Below are 24,001 nucleotides of genomic sequence, written 5' to 3' on the forward strand. Positions count from 1 at the left end.
AACTTTTAGCGCCTTTCCCAGAACCACATCTGCCTATGTACTGCCAGGCTTCCCACCACGATTACAGTGGACTAAATCTCTGAACTGTAAGGCAGCTCAAATGAAATGTTTCCCCATATAAAAGTTGCCATAGTCATAGTGTCTCTACACAGAAATGGAAACCCTAATTTAGACAATATTTTTACTAATTCAAATACCAGAAAGCACTATTACAATTTGTTTTATTAATAAACCTTAACATTTCTAACAGGAAAAGCAATCCAGCACCCAGGTCTATTAGTCAGCTACGTTTTGGAACCATAATTTAACATTTTAACAAATAAGAGTTCACAGTTGAGTCATTAAAATGAACACAGACCAGTATAATAGCTTCTTAGCACAGATCTTTGTGATTTTTCAGAACAGAGAATTTTCCCAAGTAAAACATCTTCTAACTGTGGAGCTCTTACAGCTGCCCATACATATATATGACTTACTTTCTTCCTCCTGCATATATGTAGTTCCACCTTTGCTCCTATCATTTGGCAATTTATTCTTTGAGGAGGGCATACACGTAAAGAATGTGTTTTGACAACATCAACCCCGACCCTTCCTTCAATGCCCTCCCTCATACCGCTCACCATTTCTGTCTCAACCATGCACACTCTTTCGTTTGTAGCCCACTGAATCCATTCAGTGCTGTATGTATATGGCGATTGTGGTAATAGAACCACCCACTAGGAAATGGAAAACCAACCAGGGGATGCATCCCTGAAGAAAGCCGACTCTACTTCCTCCAGCAGTCATAAACTGTCAGTAACCCCTTAACTGTGGGTAGGACATCATGAGACCCTCTCTCCACTATCCATCCATGGTTGGGTTTTGGTGCCTCAGTTTTGTGTAAGTCTTGTCCAGGCAGCCACAGATGCTGATCTTGTCCCAATACTTATAGTTTGAGATACAGAATCTAGAGCTTTTGGCCCTATCATGTCCTACAGACGCCATTTTGTAGTAGTCAGACTTAAATCCTTAGGCTCTTACGATCTCTCTTTAAAGATGACTGAACTTTAAGAGGAAAGAGTATGATATACTCTTTGGGGCTGAGCACTCTGTGATCTCTTATTCTGCTTCCGTAGCATGGGCATTCGTGTCTATGTCTTTACCAGCCAGCTGTTAAGGCATCTCTCTTCTCATGATCCCCTCAGAAAGACTTGCTAACTCTTGCAGTAATGAGTATTTGTCAGTTGGCTCATTTCTCAGTAGACCCTTTAAAAACACCTGTATGCGATGATAAATGCCATTCATTGTTTTCGTGAGCATTTTAATAAGTCTGTCTGTCATTTGAAACAAGATGCATTTTTTTAAAGATGCCCATTGATGTTTGTTTTTTTTGATTGTTTGATTTGTGTTTTGTTTTTAAGTTTATTAATTGTCAGACTGGTAACCTGTGATGTGTGGCAAGTCTCACATCAAGGCTGGATATGAATGAGTCTTCATACAGAGAGGAGCCTGCATCTAAAGGAGTTGAGCTCAGGGTCAATGGATGATTTCCCAATGGTACCTGGTGTTTTGACTCACTTTTGAGTCCTCTGGAGACCATTGAACAGCTCAGTTTTCTGAGTTTAAACTGCCCCAAAATGGGCCAAGTGTGGTGCTGCAGCAACCTCAGACCCATAACATTATTTAATTTTAGTTATTTATTATTTTACACTCCAGATTTTATTTCCCCCACCCTGGTTCACTCTGTGACTGTTCCACATCCCGTACCTCCTCCCCAGCCCCCTTTCTCCATGAGGATGTCCCCCATGCCCCATCTTACCTCCCCACCTTACCTCTAAACTCCCTGGGGCCTCCTGTCTCTTGAAGGTTAGGTGCATCATCCCTGATTGAACCCAGACCCAGCAGTCTTCTGCTGTATGTGTGTTGGGGGCCTCATATCTGCTGGTAGATGCTGCCTGGTTGGTGGTCCAGTGTTTGAGGGATCTCATAGGTCCAGGTTAACTGAAACTGCTGGTCCTCCTATAGGGTTGCCCTTCTCCTCAGCTTCTTTATCTCATGTAAAGGTATTTTAATTGTCTCACATAACTTTCTGTATGAATGTACACTCTATTTTAACTGTACTTTTAAATAGCATGCATTAACTGTGCATGATGATTGAGTTCATTGTAACAGTTACATATATTCCTTGTGTTTGGCTTCTATTTTCCTCACATAATAAGTAAGAAGAAAATAATAATGTCTGCAGTGTATACAGTTGATCAGTTGACTTCCAGCCTAAGTGTTTACCTTATAAAATCAACTGATGTCTAACATTCCTTCTTGTAAATACCCTAGATTCCTATCATTATTTTTTTATGTAACTGCTTTGTATTTTATTTCTCATTATCCTTCCTGTAAATAGTGGCTTTGTAATAGCCAAAATCACATTCTAAGACTGGGATCTCTAAAGATGATAGGTGAGTCAGATACCAATTGTCCTAAGGATTACACAATGCAGTTGTAATTCATTTACATAGCTGCAATCAACTCCAATCTAAGCTTGGGTGATATGAACGGAGCAATATTGTGCCTTCTCTATGTAAATGCGTTACCTTCCAATTTATTTTGTCATCAAACAAGCAATTTTTCAATCAGTGCAACTTGTGCGAATCAGCACTCAGAATATGAATTAAATCACTTAGCATATATTTTGATGCCCAGCCCCCCAAAACAACTTGATGAAAGATTGCATGAAAGGATGTTTGTCAAGTAATGGTTATGTTGAGCTTCATTCTAAAAAGAAATCTAAATGTAAGACAGAGTGAAGGCACAGGACGTGTGATCCCATATTCAGGAGACTGATGCAGGAAGAACCCAATTCAAGTACATCTTGGGCTACATAATGAGTCCTTGACTCATGAAAGTGTACACGTGAATGTGTGCACACACGTGGACATATTTGTGTATATGTGTTTCTTGTGTGCCTGTGTGGTTGTGTCTAGGGTAAACTACATCTATTAGTAACATTCTTGATTATATTTGAGTACAGAAACAAAATATCTGTCAAAAAATTAAAGTTTATCCTTGTTAATTATTCTAATTTTTTAAGAAACACAACAACAACAACAACACACACACACACATCTTTATAAAATAAGACATTTTATCGAAGACAGTGGCCTAATGGTTTTGTTTCACTTCCTCACAAAGGAACACATTACTGGTAGGCTGCTGGCTCAAGGCCAGCTAATCATGTCTCTTGCTTCTAGATCTTTCTCAGCATGGATCCCTGCAGACCTGTTTCTATTTGTTCTAAAACCTCATCTAAGATAATTCTCTTGTCCTGAGTCAATGCCATCTCTTTTTCTGTGAAACCATAATTATTTAATGGTGTCTGGTTGTCCTTAATAACCCCAACACCAGCAGGAATGAGATACATTCATCAAAATAAGGTTTGGATGTAACTATTGTGAAGGATTGAAAAGAACTAAGAGCTAATTGGCTAGTTAAATTGTCATTCAGTGATTAGACCTATAATTTGATAAAAGAACATTTAGAAAGCCAAGCATTGTAGTAAACATAAGCTATGTGGTATGTCTGGCTTTATGATGCCTTAGAAAAAGCTAAGGGGGCTGAGAATCTGTGGGCATTGCAACTGTGGGTAGGAAGATATATAGATTTAGAGGACAATAGCAGAGCTGGGAATACAGATTAGGGGTTGAGAATTTGCCTAGGGTGTGTAAGGATCTGAGTTCAATAGCCAGCACCACACACATAAATAATTTAAAGAAATAAAAGGAGGTCATTTGACTTGTCAGAGCTATAGAAGAAAGGAGATTGAGAGAAACGGTTTAAAGCATGTTTCTCCAATTGCAGCTATTGCTTGGAAACTTAAAATCTATCAGCTTTTAAAGAAGAACTTCTTTTATTGAAGAGAAGAAGAAAATAGGCCCCTAGAATCACATTAATATGTTCCCTAGTTTCTCATGGCCTCTGAATTAGCTTTCTCAAAAATTACCCATTCTGTCTTACTCTGTTTGTCTGTATCCTCTGTGTATTCTTTGAGCATTAATGTCTTAGTCCCATAGAAGAGATGTTTGTAATAATTCATAAAGTCCAGATAATAAATGAGAAGAAACATATAATTAAGGAGCAATTGTAAAAGTAAAAGGAAAGAAAGAAAGAAAGAAAGAAAGAAAGAAAGAAAGAAAGAAAGAAAGAAAGAAAGAAAGGGAATGAGTTGATTTTGATGCTAACAGTTATAGGAAAGAAGTCTGAGATGACACTGAACTCATTCATCTGCCTCAGGGAAAAAACAAACAACAACAACAACAACAAAACCCAACCAACCAACAAACAACCACACAGATTCTTGGTTTTAATTAGAAAGCCAGAAAAAAAATATTTAAGTAAATACATTTTTTATTCAAGTTTTCATTGGCTTCCATATATCACTATGTTAAGCTGTCTAATTACAGATTTTCTTCCTTCCTTCCTTCCTTCCTCCCTCCCTCCCTCCCTCCCTCCCTCCCTCCCTTCCTTCCTTCCTTCCTTCCTTCCTTCCTTCCTTCCTTCCTTCTTTCCTTCCTTCATTTCCTTCCTTCCTTCCTTCCTTCCTTCCTTCCTTCCTTCCTTCCTTCCTTCCTTTGTTTATTGCATTTTTACTCTCTTTGTAATGGATTCCTTTATATTAAACCTACAACAGAATGTAGTTGATATATCAAGTGTCACTTCATTTACAAAAACTATCCCTCAACCAGCATCAACCAAATATCAATAGTTCCTTGGATAGGGATGGGACTTCTACATACCTTCTCTCCTGAATGCTGGGATTTCTGTCTGCCTAGAGCTCATGTAGACCTTGTGCATGCTGTCAGTCTCTTGTGAACTCATATGTGCTTCTGTTATGCTCTATCTGGAAAACATTCTTTCCCCTAACTCTCCACCTCTTCTGGCTCTTAAATCTTTCCACTCTCTCTTGTGCATAGGTTCCCCAAGCCGTGAGGGGAGGAGTTTAATGGAGGTATCATATATAAGATGAACATCCCAAATTCTCTTACTCTGTGCATGTTGAAGACCTGTGAGTCTCTGTGCTAATTCCCATCTACTGCAAGAAGAAGAAAAATAAGAAGAGTCTCTGATGATGGTTGAATAAGACACTGATCCATGGGTATAGCAGTATAGCATTAGGAGTTATTTTATTGCTATGTTTATTTAGCAGAATAATAGTAGTAGATTTCTCCTGGTGGCCATGACATATGGAGCCTCGGGTTGTTGGCCTCATTTACAGTGTTGGGTATGAATTCTATCTCCTGTATGCACTTAAAAAGTAGTTAGATGGTCTCCTAACTTTCATGTTACCATTTCACCAGTGGTCATATCCTGTTGGACAGGTTTTTGCTATAGCTTGTACAGTGTAAAGATGGGTAAGACTGGGTATTACTCTTCTCTTCCAGTAACTTGCATTTCACCTTCTAGAACTATAAATCTAACCAGTAGTAATAAAACTTCCAATGAGTACCATCTAAATATCTCTGTGTTCTATGACATAAGTATGTAATGTCTTTGGCAATAGGGTTTTACAGCAAGTTCTGGAGGGTAACCAGTAGCATTGATTTGAGAAATTAATATTGGGAGATCTAGGCGACCCCATTGGCCAACAAATGAAAAAGAAGTAATCTATTCTTGTACTGGAGGTTTTATTTGGTAGCATATAAGGTCTAGTTGGGATATTGTCCTGCCTGTATAGAGTGACTCCATTCAAACTCCCTTTTCCATATGTGGATATTTTAGGAAGCTTCTATAATAGTAGATTTCCATATGGCTCTTTCAAAAGACCTTCAGTGTTAGTCTTTTGGGAAATTTTGTATGTTAATATAGTATTCAAATCTGTTGGATTTGGTTACATTTTTATTTTTCACTAGAAGTATTTCCCAATATGCTTAGAAGAAGTAAACACTTAGCTTATATTTTCTTACTTTGTTCCATGTGAATATAAATATATTCTTAAATGAAAAAAATTAAAATTCTACTCTGTGTTTCTAGTGCATCTTTCATATATGTGATATTAAGAAACCATATTTATACATATATACACAAAAGCATCCATATATATGTATAGATGGAGGATAAGACATGTAGTAGGTATAATTAGGAACTTAATTCTTTCCTATTAAATAGAAAATTGCTCTGAGCTACAAATTTGTGAATTTGTGACTCAGAGTCACTTGTGTTTAAGTAAAATATTTTTGCAAAGAATAAGCTACATTATATCCATGTAAATTTTTTCATTTAATTGATCTGTTTAAAATAATACTGTTGTACATATTATGTGCAATAAATATTGAATGTTTGCTAAATATTTGTAGCAATAGTGCTAGAACAGGCATGTAAATTCCTGTATTTGTGGGGTGTGTAATGTGTGCTTAAGCTTGTTAATGAAACACAGCTTTTGGCTGGGTGTGGTGGCCCAGGAAGCTCTCTGTGAGGAGTTTGAGGCCATCCTTGTTCATAGAGTAATTTCCAAACTAGCCAGAACTGGATAGTGAAAGCCTGTGTCCAAAAAAAAAAAAAAATAAAAAAATAAAATAAAATAAAATAAAATAAAATAAAATAAAATAAAATTTCAACCTAACAAATATAACCACCTGTTGACTCATGCCAATTCATTCCCCATCACAGTTCCTCGGCTCCCATCAGCTTCACCTTGAAAGTCTGTGTTTGCTTTTGATCACTAGAAGTAGTTCATTTGTTTCTTCTGGTCAACTGGAACAATTAGAAGTCCTTTCTGTATGATTAGAAGATAATTCTGTTTACATAAAATTAAATTACCCATTACCCTTTCACTGTAGCTAATGCTGAGACAGTGTGAACAGTGGGAAACATGTTTGATCTCATGAAATTGCTTTATTAATCTATGACATAAATTATATCTTTTTTGTTGTGACAGCTTTAGACCTGAGAGCCCTAAACAACAAACTCTATACAGTCCCCGAGTAAAGGTGCATCAATACAATTAGAAAGGTCAAATTCAGAGTTATTCAAGTTTTTGTATTTTTACTTCCAAAAAACTTGACTTTCTGATTAGATTTCCACTTATTTTTAGTCACCACCATCTTGGGAGCGCCCACTTGTTAATTAGAGTCTTGTTACCCAAAGACATTCTGTGGCCTCATGCAAGTCTACAGCACTATAATTAGGATTTTTCTTCTAAGAAAAAACATTATAATAGATATCCCGCCATGCTTATGTTATTATAATTGTGTGTTTAGCTCTGGGGATCATTATAATCGATCATAAAACATTAATGCTAATAAAATAAGTAGAAGGAGGCACTACTTAGATCCTTGATTACACCATAAGGAGCTGCATCTTAATTTGAGCCTTTTGTTTCTCAGTTTTTTAAGTTAACATGTGCAAGCTTTAAAGGAATCATGAGCTATAAACACTGTGGCTTGGTACATCACCAGGTATTTCCCATGACCCATACTAAACAAAAGTCACCAGAGCAGAAGAACTAAACCAGGCAACAGGACCTAAGTCAAGCTGCCAGGATATAGAGAAAGACTGAACTCAACTGTATTGAAACAGAAGTCAGGAAATGGAGTTAGAGGGGGTTTGTTTTCTCTTGCTTGTTCTGTCTCCCCCTCCCCAAATTGTATACATTTACAGCATACAGGATGCTTTGATATATATATATATATACACAGAGTGATTTCTCTATATTAACTTTTACTTTTTGAAGTTATAATTACATCATTCCCCTTTCCTATTCTTTCCTCCAAACTCACCATAAATTCACCTTGCTCTAGCATGGCCTCTTTAATTTTTAGACACATGCACAATCACTCACACACACTAAGGAATGTGTGTGTGTGTGTAATGTTGCCAGTATGGAAAAGATCTCAGAGCCAACCACTCAGTACTGAGTCACTGGGGGCCATCTTCCCTGGAGAAGACTGTTTCTTCCGCTCTTACCATCCTTTGCTTGCCTGTAGTTCTTTGCCCAGGGGTAGGGCACCTGAAGCTTTCCTCCGTTCATGTCAACATATCCACTTGTACCATAAAGTCTTATTTAGGCAGTCATACTGACGAGACTTCATGGGTAACCTCTCTGACATTTCTAGTGAGTTTTCTTTCAGAGAATTACAGCATCATGTAAAATAAATGGAGCTATTTTTCCATTTGCAGCATCGAGTTCAGCAATGGCAAGTGTATTATTACATGTTATACATCAGGGCTCTAGAATCTTCCTTGAAACACTGCATCACTGTATCCACTCTACATCAGCTTCCATGTCTGCTTCCTCATGTTTCTGGCATCTATCATTCTTGTTGATTATATGTGATTGGCCTGCTTACTTCAGATAATTTCCATAAGTGGAATTGTCAGATAGTAGCTGGATTTGTGTGTGTGTGTGTGTGTGTGTGTGTGTGTACACGCATGTATATGTGTGTGTGTGTTGGCTTGTGTCACTTATAATAGTGTTCTCAGGTTTAAACCATAATATAGTAGTCACATGATTTCAAAGGGAAAAATAAGTAAGTTTTTCATGACTTATAAACAGGATATCTGAAAACACAAATGACTTTAAGCAAATTAAAACTATTAAACAAACACGGAGAAAGTTGATCAGACCAAAATACACAGGCCACTTAATATTTTTCAATTTAAAATTCATTCAAATTGCGGAACTCCCTGACTGTTAAGAAACACAGCACTGACATGATTACTGGGTAGCCTTTGGGCTACAGCTCTTCAAAATTTGCCTTTAATATATTGTATGGTGATCTCTACTAAGAAAAGAAAATATTTTAAAATGTAAATTATTTCAATTTTTGTTTTTATTTCTGAGATAGTGATTTATCATATGCTCTTAAAAACAATACATATTCTCTATACCTCTCTCTAGCCCTCTTGTACAGTGTCTGTCCTGGTTATTTGGGGATTTGAGGATTGTATTCTTTTCTTTTTTCTTTGTTTTGTCAGCTTAACACAAGGTATAGACATCTGAGATTCTGAGGATCTCAATTGAGAAAATGCCTTCAACACAATGGACCACTAGGCATTTTCTCTATTGATGACTGATAGGAGAGCTAGTCCACTGTAGGCAGTGGCATCAGTGGGCAAGAGAGGTCCTGGAGTATATAAGAAAACAAATGGAGAAAACTAGGAGAAGGAAGCCAGTTACCAGTGTCCATCCACAGAGTCTACTTCAGTTTCTCTCTTCCTTAAGCTCCTGCCCCGACTTCTCTTCTATAAAACGAGCTAAACCTTCCCTAATTTGCTTTGGTAATTTATCACAGCAATAGAATCCCCAAGACAGCATCTTATAGCTCTTTCATTTAATTTCACAATCAACTCACTGATATAGTCTTGTCATATCACTCAGCACTCTCATTTAGCTTGTGTATGTATATATGTATGTGTGTGTATATGTGTGAGTGTGCGTGTTCTCATACTTTCTTGTACTCATGTCGCGCAATGAATTTAAAAACACAATTTATAGATTAATTGTGCTTATTTCCAAAGTGCTGTTATTTCCATAAATCTCTATGACAAAACAATAGCTTATATGAAAAGCATAAATGATATGGCATATTTTGTTACGCTTACAGTAACTCATTGTTCACAACTGTTTCTTTACCATAGATCATTTGACAAGTTTAAAATATTTTCTATAATTATAGAATTAAATGATTTTTGTCTAAAATTACTTCTTAACATTTAAAATCAAGCTGTGTCTTCTATGAAGTGTTTTCCCACAGAGAAGTAGGACACACCTCATGCATATTTCTGATAATATTTGAAGACAGAATAAGAGGGAATAATAGGATTAATTGGAGAAACCACTATTCCTCTTAGGATTCCTATTTTTACTATTTTATGAAATAAAAAAGCATCATTATGCATTTGTATTAGAGCAGAACTATTCTCCATATAGTCATGTAATATTATATAACTAAATCACAGAAAATGAAGTAAGTTTAAATATTCAAAGGGCAGATTATGAAGTCTTTAATACATTGCCACTATTGTTTTATACTGTGTTAATTATTCATTATTTCCTTGTAAGCCTTCCTAATCATTCTAATTGTAGAGTATACACTTCTGAGTATAACAATGCCTCTTTCCCAGCCCTCTTTAATCTCAAAATAAAGAAATGTATGAAAATGCTTACAATAAAAAGATTTTTTTTCTTCTCAGACAAACACAGTCTGCTAATAGATATTGGCAGAGTAAAATGGTTTCTTATACAAATAAATTAAGTCAAAGTTCTACTTAATAGAAGAATAAGTAATGCAATGATTTCTCCTTAATGAGGAGCATCAAAAAACGGTCACATCCAGCTTTCCTAATAATGGCCTGGTCTCTCATTCCTTTTTCATCTCATTAAAGACTTCATGATTCAAGTACTCAGCTTGTTAGTTTTCAAGTGATATATCAAATGATAAGTGAAATATTCTAAGGAAAATTTAGCCAATGCCATTCTTATTTACTTACTCAACACTTTCAATAATACTATTAGAAAAGCAAATAGCTACAGAAATGGGCACAATCAAAATGGCGACTCCTGTGGCAATTATTATGTGTCGTATGATTTTCTAAGTGCTTCAGATAAAGAGTTACAGCTAACAGTATTCTGTGTGTTACATGACCTTCCATGCCTGTTACAAGATGGTTTAAACTGAAGCTTGGGGAAGTAAGTAAGTACTACTCAAGGTTGTTTAGCTTTAATGCTAGGTCCATCCTTGATTTGCTGGCTTCAGTGTCTGAGTGTTAAGTTGCAAGGTACATCTACTAGCTAAGAGTTATGATGAGACAAATAAAAAGAAATAGCTCTTTCCTTCCTTCCTTCCTTCCTTCCTTCCTTCCTTCCTTCCTTCCTTCCTTCCTTCCTTCCTTCTTTTCTTTCTTTTAAAATTTATTTTTTATAATTTATTTCTTACACTCCATTTTTTATTCCCCCCCATCTACCCTCAGACTGTTCCACATTCCATACCTCTTCTCCACCCCCCAGCCCACCTGACCTCTAAACTCCCTGGGGCTTCCAGTCTCTTGAAGTTAGGTGTATCATCTCTGAATTAACACAGACCAGGAAGCGCTCTACTGTGTGTGTGTTGTGGGCTTCATATCAGCTGGTATATGCTGTCTGTTTGGTGGTCCAATATTTGATAGACCTCGGGGGTTCAGATTAATTGAGACTGATGGTCCTCCTACAGGATCGCCTTTCTCTTCAGCTTCTTTCAGTCTTCCCTAATTCAACAACAGGGGTCAGCTGCTTCTGTTCATTGGTTGGGTACAAATATCTGCATTTGACTCTTTCAGCTGCTTGTTGGGCCTTTCAGGAGGTCAGTCATGATAGGCCCCTTTTAGTGAGTGCTCCATACCTCAGTAATAGTGTCAGGCCTTTGAATCACCCCTTGAGGTGGATCCCACTTTGGGCCTGTCTCTGGATCTTCTTTTCCTCAGGTTCCTCTCCATTTCCATCCCTGTAATTCTTTCAGACAGGAACAATTATGGGTTAGAGTTGTGACTGTGGGATGGCAACCCCATCTCTCACTTGAAGCCTTGTCTTCCTGCTGGAGGTGGGTTCTATAAGTTCTCTCTCCCTACTGTTGGGCATTTCATCTAAGATCCCTCACTTTGAGTCCTGAGAGTCTCTTACCTCCCAGGTCTCTGGTGCATTTTAGAGAGTCCCCCCAACCTCCTATTTCCCATGGTTGCCCGTTTCCATTCTTTCTGCTGGCCCTCAGGGCTTCAGTCATTTTCCCTCACTCAATACCAGATCAGGTTCCCCTCTCCCCATTCCTCTCCCCCCCACCCAGTCCACTTTCCTTCCCAGGTCCTTCCCTTCCTCCTCACTTATGATTGCTTTCTTCTCTCTCCCAAGTGGGACTGAGGTGTCCTCATTTGGGTCTTCAGCTTGTTGATCTTTTTGAGTTCTGTGTACTGTATCTTGGGTATTCTATACTTTTTTTTTGGCTAATATCCACTTATTAGTGAGTATATACCATGCATGTCCTTTTGGGTCTGAGTTACCTCACTCAGGATGATATTTTCTAGTTCTATCCATTTGCCTACAAAACTCAGGATGTCCTTGTTCTTAATAGCTGGGTAATATTCCATTGTGTACACTTTCTGTATCCATTCTTCTGCAGTGGAACATCTAAAGAAAAGACAGATATGCTCAATCTTTTCTTTAGAATATTTAAAATCCCATAGGAGAGAAAAAGCAAATGTTTCTAGACTAGACTATGGGAGGTCAGAGCTATTTAAGAAATGCAAGAGGAGAATTTTTGAATTCTGTAGGGATTGCAAGCTCTTCCATGTGGTTTGCAAAGGTGACCTTATCTGTGATGTGGTTCACTTTACTGACATAATGGAAGAAAGTAAAACAGATGGGCTTGCTGCAGAAAGGAGGAAAAGACCTTTGGAAAGAAACTGTTGAGCTCCTTATAGTGGGAATTGGTGATGGATGGAGAATTTGTGCAAATTAGGGCCATTTCTTAATTTTAGAAACAACAACAACAACCAAAGAAAAAACTTATTTCAGAATGTTTAGAAAATATGTGTTGACATAGTCAACCCTCCACCCAAACCCTCTTTCTATAACTACCTTTCCATACACCCAACTTTAAGTCTTTTTTTCCTCTTCCTTCCCTTTCTAACACCAATTAAGTCCAAGTTGTTTTTCCCACATAATTTTGAGTTTATGGCCTTCTATTGGAGTATGATCAATTTACCAGGGCTACAGGATTAAATCTGTCCCTTTCCCTCCCCACAGAAACTATAGCTCCTTGGCTAAGGGTAGGACTTCGTGCTTACCCACCCCCACCCCCCTTTACATGTTTTATTTGGTCTGGCTTTGTCGCACCCACCTCGGCCGGCAAGGAAGACACAACAAGGTGGGATTCTTCTCAACAGCCTTTATTGCTGGAACTCCTCGATGATGTTACGGGTACCCTGGGAACCCAGGGAGGACTGCTTATATACACCCCAGCACTGGGGAGGGCTATGTGTCCTCCTGGGATTGGTCGGCCTGTTGACACTTCATTAGCATGCACCCGCTCGGGAGGGGTTGGCGCCAAGTGGTGACTAGCTCAGGCACAGTAAGGTTGTTTATGGCCACAGTGTACCGGAAACCAGCGCCATCTTTTAGGCATTGGCTGCCTACATGGCTTGAGGCTGCATAGGTCCTGTTCATGCTGTCTTAATTACTTTGAGTGCTAACATGCAGCTACTTTGTGTCTGTTTCATTATAGTCATCTACTTCCTCTAGCCCTTACTTTTCTGAAGTTCCCAGAAGATGAAAAGACCTCCCATATTCACAGATTGGCAGGACTAATATAAAAACTGGCCACCATACCAAAAGCAATCTTCAGATTCAAAACAATCTTCATCAAACAACTACACAGGAACAGCACCGTTCAGACACATTCTAGAAAAGACAGTATCTCCAACAAATGGTGCTGGTCAAAATGCATACACATATGTAGAAGAATAGAACTAGATTCTTGCCTCTCACCCTGCTCAAAATCAGGGAAACTTGATACCTTTCCTAGGATGTTTTCTAACAAAACAGGTGTGGCTAATGCTTGTTTAAATCTATATGTATGCAATTAATTGGTTTAAATTCACTTCTACTAAATCTATGAGCAAAGTGGTTGAAACATTTTGCAGTGCTTTGAGATTTATAATGAAAAACAAAAGAATCCCTGGCTTTTGCCAGCTAATAATTTACTCCTCAGCCTTTTTCTGTTTATTTCTAAGAAAATTTTCTTATTTTATATCATCTTGTTTTTATTTCTTTATTGCAAACTCCCTTCTCTCTGTTGCTCAACATTATGAATTTGTTGGTAGCATTTTCTGTTCTCTGTCTTATCCACTTAGCCATTGTGTTTATGTTGGTTGTTGTCTCTTATTTTCTTCTTATTCAAAAGGATTTTCTCAGACATTTATTGATCTTTATAACTTAAGTCAAAACTAAATTATTTTACATGTCCATGAGCTTATTAAAATCTTCCTATGAATAGACCCTAAGAAATTGCTAAGGATTGTTGTGCCGATGTTCTCTATGGAATCTTCTGCACCTGAGATTCTCTCTTCCATCTCTTGTATTCTGTTGCTGATGCTGGCATCTATGGTTCCAGATTTCTTTCCTAGGGTTTCTATCTCCAGCGTTGCCTCACTTTGGGTTTTCTTTATTGTGTCTACTTCCCTTTTTAGGTCTAGTATGGTTTTGTTCATTTCTATCACCTGTTTGGATGTGTTTTCCTGTTTTTCTATAAGGACTTCTACCTGTTTGGTTGTGTTTTCCTGTTTTTCTTTAAGGACTTGTAACTCTTTAGCAGTGTTCTCCTGTATTTCTTTAAGTGAGTTATTAAATTCCTTCTTTATGTCCTCTACCATCATCATGAGAAATGCTTTTAAATCCAGGTCTACCTTTTCAGGTGTGTTAGGATGCCCTGGACTGGGCGAAGTGGGAGTGCTGGGTTCTGATGATGGTGAGTGGTCTTGGTTCCTGTTAGTAGGATTCTTACGTTTACCTTTCACCATCTGGCAATCTCTGGAGTTAGTTGTTATAGTTGTCTTTGTTTAGAGATTGTTCCTCTGTTGCTTTTGTTACCCTCTATCAGCAGACGTGGGAGACTAGCTCTCTCCTCTGAGTTTCAGTGGTCAGAGCAGTCTCTGCAGGCAAGCTCTCCTCTTTCAGGGAAGGTGCACAGTTATCTGGTGTTTGGACCTCCTCCTGGCTGAAGATGAAGGCCCAAAACAGGATCTTTCCCAGAAGCTGTGTTGCTTTGGCCAGGAAGGTGGCCGGTTGTCTGGACCGAAGATGGCGAAGATGGCGCCGCCTCAGAAGCTCTGTGGCTCTCACCTGTCCCAGAAACGGCTGGCCTCTGTATTCCACACCGTCACCCGTGCAGCCTGCCCTCCGCGGAGTGCCAGAGCCAAAGAGGCTCCCGCCGGGGCCTGAGGCCGGGGCCTGAGGCACAAACCTCTTGGGCCGGGCAGACCCCTGTGCTCTCACCAGGAAGGTGGCTGGTCGACATTTATTGATCTTTATAACTTAAGTCAAAACTAAATTATTTTACATGTCCATGAGCTTATTAAAATCTTCCTATGAATAGACCCTAAGAAATTGCTAAGGAAAGCCAATTTTCCTGTAACCATCCAGTTATACTCTTGTAGATCAAGGATGATTAAACAAAGTCAAGCCTTCTCTCACCCACTGCACAAGTACATCTTGCCCTGTGTTCTTTCATAAAGGACAAATAATATCTTTAATGACATACACATGTAGTTTACTCTCACAAACATCTCCATGATAATCAGTTTCATTTTGCTTGCCTTTCCTTTCAGGTCCCTGTTTTTAAAATGTCTTTCTTTTTCTTGTTTTTTCCTCTGGTAAAACATCTCTGCTAATGGTTTTCTGTGAAATGCACTAGAGATATTTTTCTATTAAGAACATGACCTTATCTCCTGCTCTTGAGACAGGCTTGACATCCTTGCTCCATCAAATTTTCAAACAATCGTTCTCATGTTTCTATTATGTCTTTGAAAAGTCTGAAGACACTCACGTTTCAAAGCTTCTCCTTCCTCCCCTTCTACTGGCTTCCAGCATATTCTCTACCACAGGATCCTAAAGTTTCATGGATGTATATTCCATGAATTAGTTCCATCATTATGGCTTGGGTAAATGAGCCTTTTCAATTTGAAAAGGCCACCACTTCATGTGTTGCATCTGGGGGAAGTTTTCATGAGACGTTTTATTAACTCCTTGCCAGTTTCCTGTTGACTCTTCTACAATGACCATCACCCCAGTGTATTCAAACATCTCAGATGAATCTGATCATTTTCTAGACTTCAGTCAGCCTGACATCTGTTTTGATTTGTTTTGTTTTATGTTTTTTTTTTTTTTTGGTTTACCCTTCTAGACTCTTTAAATCACTTTTAATTCCCACATCTTTTTCTTTAAATTTAAATTTCTACTGTTACATTTAATTTTTGCTGTGTAGGTTATATATAGAGAGAAGTGTAATGGAGCATATGATTAGGTATATATATATATACATACATACATATATATATATATATATCAGCATGACCTTATATCACCACTTATATAAAAATTCCAACCACTTCCTCTATTCTTTTGATGTCTTTACTTTAATTTCTTCTTGTTTATTTTTTCTAAAGTCTGTTTCTATAAAAATGGCTGGTCCCTTTGATAAAATGTTTAAAATTAAGAATAAGAGGGTCTGCAGAGGTAACTCAATCAGTAAAGTGTTTTCTGTGCAACCATGGATTTCTGTATCGGGATCCCTAGCTCTCACCTACCACCTTACCTGATGCACATGTTTGCAAACCCAGAACTGCAGAGAGCAGAGGCAGAGGGATCTGTGGGCCTTATTGGCCAGCCATAGTATCTCCTATGGATGAAGTCCAGCTTCAGAGAGACCTTGTCTCAGAAATTAAGGCGGATTTCCTGAGTGTATATCCCAAATATTCTTTATTCTGTTGCAGAGACATTTGAACAACTATATTTCTTGCCACTGTATTCATAATAGAAAGAAAATAGAATCAGCCTGGTCATCATCCACAGATGAATGGCTAACAAAAATATGACACATAGACACAGTGGGATATTTTCAGCAGCAAAGAAAAATTATGTCATGAAATTTTTAGGAAAATCGATGATTATGGAAAGTGAAGTGATCATTAAGTGAGGTGACAAAAGTACAGAAACAGAAAAGAAAATTATGCCCTCCCACATACTCTAGCCTAAACTGTTTATGGTTTTGTATAAACACGTTTAAGTGTTGACAAAATCTAAAATTCTAGAAAAGAGACCCAGATGAAGAGACTTACATGATGAAGGGTGAGGAATAGGCAAAGGACACATGGATCATAAAAACCAAAATGAATGTGGAGACTGGGAGCTCTTGAGGGAATGGAACAGCAGAAGGTAGATGCAGTAAGCAGAAGGAGAATCATGAAGTATGTCTCTTTAGAAGATGTTATAATGCTACCTAACACATTTAATGCTGGATGGACTCAGGGACTTACTAAGAACAATAAAAATGTGCATGATGTTAGAAGAGATACTGAGTGGGGGACCTTAGGGAGCCTGGAGGTAGGTACTGTTTTATATATAATAAACTTTGTATAAATGTAAATTTAAAGAATAGTAAAACAGTACTATTTAAGAAATACATAATGGAGAATAATTGAGGAAGACACCCAGTACTTAGCTCCACCCTTACACACACACACACACACACACACACACACACACACACACACACACACACAGGAGATGAAAAGTCTGGTTACAGTTTCTGAAAAATGTGAATGGCTCTTGTCTGCCAAGACTACAGTAACTACTCCATAGATTATAGAATGTGTGATTTTTTAAACATGTATCTTGTCACACAAAGGGGCAGTTGTCTGATATGCCTGATGTGTTAACACTAGCTGCTTTCTCTACTATTATACAGATCCCCATTCGGTTTTCTTATTTAAGCTGTTCCAATTTCTTCCCATTGCAGTTTTCAAGATTCAGTTATCTATGATATATATCCTGAATCCATTATAGTTTATTTGTAGCAAGTATTTAGTTCCAACTTTTCATTTACCTTGTGTGCATGTATTTGCAAAATCTTTTGTTTGTGTTCAATTCAAAAAACATGGAATTACTGCTCTAGCTATTATTTTATAGGACGTTGGCTAGAAAATTTTGTCTGTCTCTCAAGGGTTTTGTTGTTTCTCTTTTTAAAACTATTTTGAGTTAATCTTTAATATAATTAAGTGAATTTAGCATATAGATATTATACTTTCTTTTTAAAATTTGTTTCATCAGAGTTATCATTTATTTAATTTTCCTGTCTCTCTGACTCTGTCTCTGTCTCCGTCTCTCTTTCTCTCTCCCTCCTCCTCCTTCTCTCTCTCTCTCTCTCTCTCTCTCTCTCTCTCTCTCTCTCTCTCCCTCCCTCCCTCCCTCCCTCTCTCTCTCTCTCTCTCTGTGTTCATGTTCACATATGTGGATATCAAAGGACAATGGGCTACTTGATATAGTCTATTCCCTCCTTTCATACTGTTGGTTCTGGAGATCAACCCCAGGTCACCATGGTTGGCAGCAAGCCCCTTGACCAGTTGAATCATCCCTCCCACCCCGACCCCCACACACACCACCATCACCACCACCACCACCATCACAAACATATTTCCTTGAATTGTCTTTTTAGTGTGTCTGTTGCTATCTTACAGTTTTTTTTTCAGTCATTCTACAGGATCTACCACCTTTCTTTTCTTCTCATTTTGTTTCCCAGTCTCTGACAGTTCACTTTTGTTATGTTTAAATCTACAGGCTCTTCTTGCCATTACATCCCTACTATCTGATTTATCTGTTTTGTTTGCCAAATGTTTTCCTTGGTGCCATGACTTATTTCTTTTTTTATGGGGATTGGGGGAAATGGTAGTTCTTCATTTTATTTTATTTTTAACTTGGACTTTAAATTTGTTCCACTATTTTTCTTTCTTAGAAAAATGACTCATTTCAGAAAGAACTCCTTTTACCCCAGCAAGACAATCACCTTTAGATTCATCTTGGAAGTGTGTTCAAAACAGTTCTATACTTGCTAATTTCAACAAAGATGAGACATTGATTTCTTTTTCTTGCAGCCTAATATTAAATCTGCTCCATGGGGAAAAGCCTGTTTATGTGTTTCATACCTCGCATAGCTAGGTATTTTCTACTTCTCTGAAACAAATGTTGAATCCAGCAGTTGATTCTACCTGAGTTTCTCATGTGAATGTCTGTACCCAAGGTATAAACTGACAGTTTTATGTTCAACATTTCGAGACAATTTCTTTTCTTAGTGCTCTGTGAACTCTGCTGTCTGTGAGGGCTTTCACTACAGGCTCTGCCCTGCTTCTCCTTCTGTGACCAGTTGCTTATAGATGGGTCTTCTCATCCTCAGCATCCCTTGGCAATCCCAGCATTTTTTTAGTGACCAATATCATTCCAATTTATGAGTTTTAAATCGAAGTTGGGCGTATTATATTTTCAATATTATTATTTTTAAATGGCTTACATTTCATGGAACTCTTCTTTTGTGCAGTTGTATGGTTTAATGGTATTTAGTAAACGGGCACAGTCTTATAGTCATTATGAAATCCATTGAGTCAGCTCTCCATTATTCTTATAATGGCCTTGTGTTATGTAAATACCCAAAACTTTCCTCCATATCTAAAAGATTTTAAACTTTTATTTTGCACTCTATAGTCATTCCTTAGATTCTAAATACTATATTTCCATTACTAATTAATGCAAAGACAGAGGGAACTTGATTTAGTAAAGTGTAACAATAAATTCAAATACGTATGCATACTTAATTCCAACTGGTTTCAAAGTCTAGCTCTTAGCTTGACTATCCTTTCTTTATAGATTGGTCCTCTCTAAATGTGAAAGAAAAAAATTGAACAAAACGCTATATGCTTCCTGTAAAAATGTATTGAAGATACTGTCATAATTTCTATATTACCTGAAGTTTGTATAAATGAGCTTTTTTTGTTTTTGTGTTTTGTTGTTGTTTTTCGAGACAGGGTTTCTCTGTATAGCCCTGGCTGTCCTGGAACTCACTCTGTAGACCAGGCTGGCCTACGAACTCATAAATCCACCTGCCTCTACCTCCCGAGTGCTGGGATTAAAGGTGTGTGCCACCACACCGGCTAAAAACGAGCTACTTTTAAGAATTTTTCCTACTCCCAAACTGGACACCATAGGCTACCAAATAAAACCCCAGTACAGGAATGTCTTACCTCTTCTCGAGTCATTGACAGATGATGTCCCATAGAACTCCCAAACACTGTGGTTACCCGTCGACAACATGACTGTAAGGTGGGGAAATATGGCTTTTACTCAAGAGGAAACTTAGCCCCTATTTGCTACCATTCACAGTGCTAAAGGTACTGTATGTGTGTTATTACAGGAGAAAGGTAATATTCGACCTCACCCAGCTATGAACCCTATGAGCTATATAATGATGACCTCCCTGTAAGATATGCCCAATGACACAATAGTGAGCTTATTGCTTGGTTCTTTAATGTTATTTCTGAAAGCTGTATTGTTTGTATTAGGCTTGTGAATAAGTGTTAATATTATATTCTTAAGTTTGCATCCTAGTATTCCTTTCTTCTTATTCATTAGTTTATTGACAAACATCTCATGTACATTGACACTTCTTGAAGTCCTCCTCAGCTTCCTTCTCTTTCTCTTCCTCCACCCTCTTCTTCCTCTTCTTCTCAGTTCATATCTTGAAGAGTGTGGTCTACCACATATCTTTTGATTTCATGTCAAAGGAAGAAGTGTGAGCTGGAAGTTTAAATGCTGATTTTAAAATGTGTTTTTCATTTATGCTCCTAGTTTAGTGAGGGTTTTTTGTTTTTTGTTTTTTGTTTTGTTTTGTTTTGTTTTTTTTGTTTTTGGCTTTTTTCCTTTCTTTTCTTTTCTTTTCTTTTCTTTTCTTTTTTTAATAGATGGTCTAAATACTTTTCTGGATTGTAAGTGTCAAGCATGTCTAAGCAGATATAACTTGACATGAGCATCTTACTAAGAACTTCTGTGGAACTAGCATACCAGGACACTAGCAACATTCAGTGCTCACCGGGCCAAGAATTTATTCCTGCTGTTGGGTATCAGTCTTTTTGTTTCACTCTGCAATGAACATCCTCTTAGAGATACCCGTGTCATGTCCTCTGTGCGTCTTTATTCTAAAAGGACTAGTAGGAGGTTCTGGAAATATTTGAATGATTTGGGGCTCTTTTCAGGAGAAATAAAAATGTAAAACCTTGAAAATACATAAAACAGTGGTTTACAGTATTCCCTCCTATGTTCTTAACATTTGTTATCTGAGTCCAAGTGGAAATAAAAATATTGATCTAATTAGAAGCAGAAAGTAAAATGGTTGTTTCTAGGAGGGTTGAGTCAAATGTTTCCCTGACACACTAGAAATAAGATCAAAGGATCCATTATACAAGGCAGAGGCTGAGGTCACTAATACTGCATGTGCTTGGAGGATGGACTTCATGAAAGGGTAACTATGATGTAGCAAATATGCTAATTAGCTAGATTTAGTCACTTCGCTAACTTCACATACTTCAGAAGCTCATACTGTACATGATAAATACAATTTTATCTGTTGGTTTTAGTAATAAGACTTGTGATCTCATATAAATATAATTTTACAAAGCATATTATTAACGAAGTGCCACATTAGTTCGTATTTATTAACTATTTTCATGCTCCTTCTCCTTCTCATTCCCATCTCACATTCTGGCTGCCGTTCTCTTTTCAGATGCAGCAGCTGTTCCATGAAAACTACGAACACAATCGCAAGGGTTACATCCAAGACCTCCACAACAGCAAAATCCACGCAGCCATCACGCTCCATCCGAACAAAAGGCCCGCGTACCAGTACAGACTTCATAACTACATGCTCAGCCGCAAGATCTCCGAGCTCCGCTACCGCACCATCCAGCTCCACCGGGAGAGCGCTCTCATGAGCAAGCTCAGCAACAGTGAAGTGAGCAAAGAGGACCAACAGCTGGGAAGGACGCCGTCCTTCAACCACTTCCAGCCTCGGGAGAGAAATGAAGTCATGGAGTGGGAGTTCCTGACGGGGAAGCTGCTTTACTCAGCTGCAGAGAACCAGCCTCCTCGACAGAGCATCAACAGCATCCTAAGGTCAGCTCTGGATGACACTGTCCTGCAGGTGATGGAGATGATCAACGAGAATGCCAAGAGTAGGGGCCGACTCATCGACTTCAAGGAAATTCAGTATGGCTACCGCAGGGTTGATCCCATGCACGGGGTTGAGTACATATTGGACCTGCTACTCCTGTACAAAAGGCACAAAGGAAGGAAACTGACTGTGCCTGTGAGGCGCCATGCCTATCTTCAGCAGCCATTTAGCAAGCCTTTCTTCAGAGAGGTGGAAGAACTCGACGTCAACCGTCTGGTGGAGAGTATCAACAGCGGTACACAGTCATTCTCCGTTATATCCAATTCTCTAAAAATTCTCTCTTCTCTTCAAGAGGCCAAAGACATAGGAGGGCACAATGAAAAGAAAGTACACATTCTCGTTCCACTCGTTGGAAGGTACGACATTTTCTTGAGATTCATGGAAAATTTTGAAAGTACGTGTCTTATCCCAAAGCAAAATGTCAAGCTTGTCATCATCCTTTTCAGCAGGGATGCTGGCCAAGAGTCCATCAAGCACATTGAGCTGATACAAGAATATCAGAGCAGGTATCCCAGTGCAGAAATGATGCTCATTCCCATGAAGGGAGAGTTTTCCAGAGGTCTTGGTCTTGAAATGGCTTCTTCCCAGTTTGACAATGACACATTGCTGCTATTTTGTGATGTTGACTTGATTTTCAGAGGAGACTTCCTCCAACGCTGTCGAGACAATACAGTTCAGGGACAACAGGTATATTACCCCATCATCTTTAGCCAGTATGACCCAAAGGTCACCCATATGAGAAATCCTCCCACAGAGGGTGACTTTGTATTCTCAAAGGAAACTGGGTTTTGGAGAGACTATGGCTACGGAATCACATGCATTTACAAAAGCGATCTACTGGGTGCAGGTGGATTTGATACCTCAATACAAGGCTGGGGACTGGAAGATGTAGATCTCTATAATAAAGTCATCCTATCTGGCTTACGGCCCTTCAGAAGTCAAGAAGTGGGAGTGGTGCATATTTTCCATCCTGTTCATTGTGATCCTAACTTGGACCCTAAGCAGTATAAGATGTGCTTAGGATCCAAAGCAAGTACTTTTGCCTCAACCATGCAACTGGCTGAACTCTGGTTAGAAAAACATTTGGGTGTCAGGGATAATCGAACTCTCTCCTGACAGTCCAGGCAATACATATTGCCTTTGGAAAGGGGAGTTTACCTCAGTGTTGGCTGTTGTTATTTTTATTTTATTATTGTTATTTTATTATTATTATTATTATTGTTGTTGTTGTTGATGTTGTTGTTGTTATAATTTTATTTTGTTGTCCTGGTCTTAAAGTTGTCTTCCAAAGGGTGTTTGTTGACCTCAAGCAAGAAGAGTCTGCAGTTCACTGATATTTCACAGTCAGAAGTTCTACTGAAGTCAATACATGTCTTACTTTTATATGACTTTATTTGAGATTGAGTTAAATCATGGCAATCAAATGACTTTGGGAGCTCATACATCACAAGAGACAGCTTAGAAGAATGTTCTCTTAGGGCTTAAAGATGCAATATTGACTTTTCTTTTGTTTGTCAACTTCAATGTGATATAAATATTTACCAGTGAAAGGTACCACAAAAGTGCTTTATGCTTCCCAATGGGGAAGGGACTCTGTGACAGAAACTTGAGTTTTGTAATTTATACGAGGACTTAAATATATAGACAATAATTTTCTTCATCGTTAGAATTTTTAAAGTAAATGAACACCTATGATTGTATGTTTATTTTTTAAGAAAAAAAATTTTAAAAACTGAGGAGTCCTGTTCCACAAGCAAGCGGTACTGGCTACCCTGGTCTTACAATTACAAACTCCTCACAACTGTCTGCTCTAAATGCGAAGGAACTTTATTTTCTCAAGGAAATATGATTTAATGAAATATTCATGTACATTTTAGAAGCTTTATGAAACAATGTCCTTCATTTGCTGGCAAGAAGATAAAATATGACAGAACCTGTTTATTTATAATAAAACACAGGTATAACCGTATTCTTTTTCAAAAACATTGATAAAGCTCTGTTGTTTACTTTCTGTCTCATTTGATGTAATTTTTAGGGTCATGTTCAGCAAAATATGCCTGCTTCACTATGTAGGAAAAAAAATGCCACAGGATCATGAGAAATGTATTGTGTTCTGCCTTACTCCTTCTGCCTTCGGAAGTGGTTCACAAGAACACATTCTTCATTCAGTAATCCACCATTTGAAAGGGGACTCTCTTCCCAGTCTCTGGAGACTAGGGCTCCTCTAACCACAA

General features: G+C 38.1%; 1 protein-coding gene across 1 annotated transcript in view; it reads left to right on the top strand.

The window, feature by feature from the left end:
* Chsy3 (chondroitin sulfate synthase 3) overlaps positions 1-23,773 on the top strand; it is a 235,997-nt gene extending 212,224 nt beyond the window's left edge. Inside the window, exon 3 of the mRNA NM_001081328.1 lies at positions 21,321-23,773. Coding sequence (NP_001074797.1) covers positions 21,321-22,883 — 1,563 coding nt within the window. The 3' untranslated portion in view covers positions 22,884-23,773. The remainder of the gene's footprint in view (positions 1-21,320) is intronic.
* The last annotated feature ends 228 nt before the right edge of the window (positions 23,774-24,001 follow it).

This window comes from Mus musculus, chromosome 18 (genome assembly GCF_000001635.26).
Source record: "Mus musculus strain C57BL/6J chromosome 18, GRCm38.p6 C57BL/6J".
NCBI lineage: Eukaryota > Metazoa > Chordata > Mammalia > Rodentia > Muridae > Mus > Mus musculus.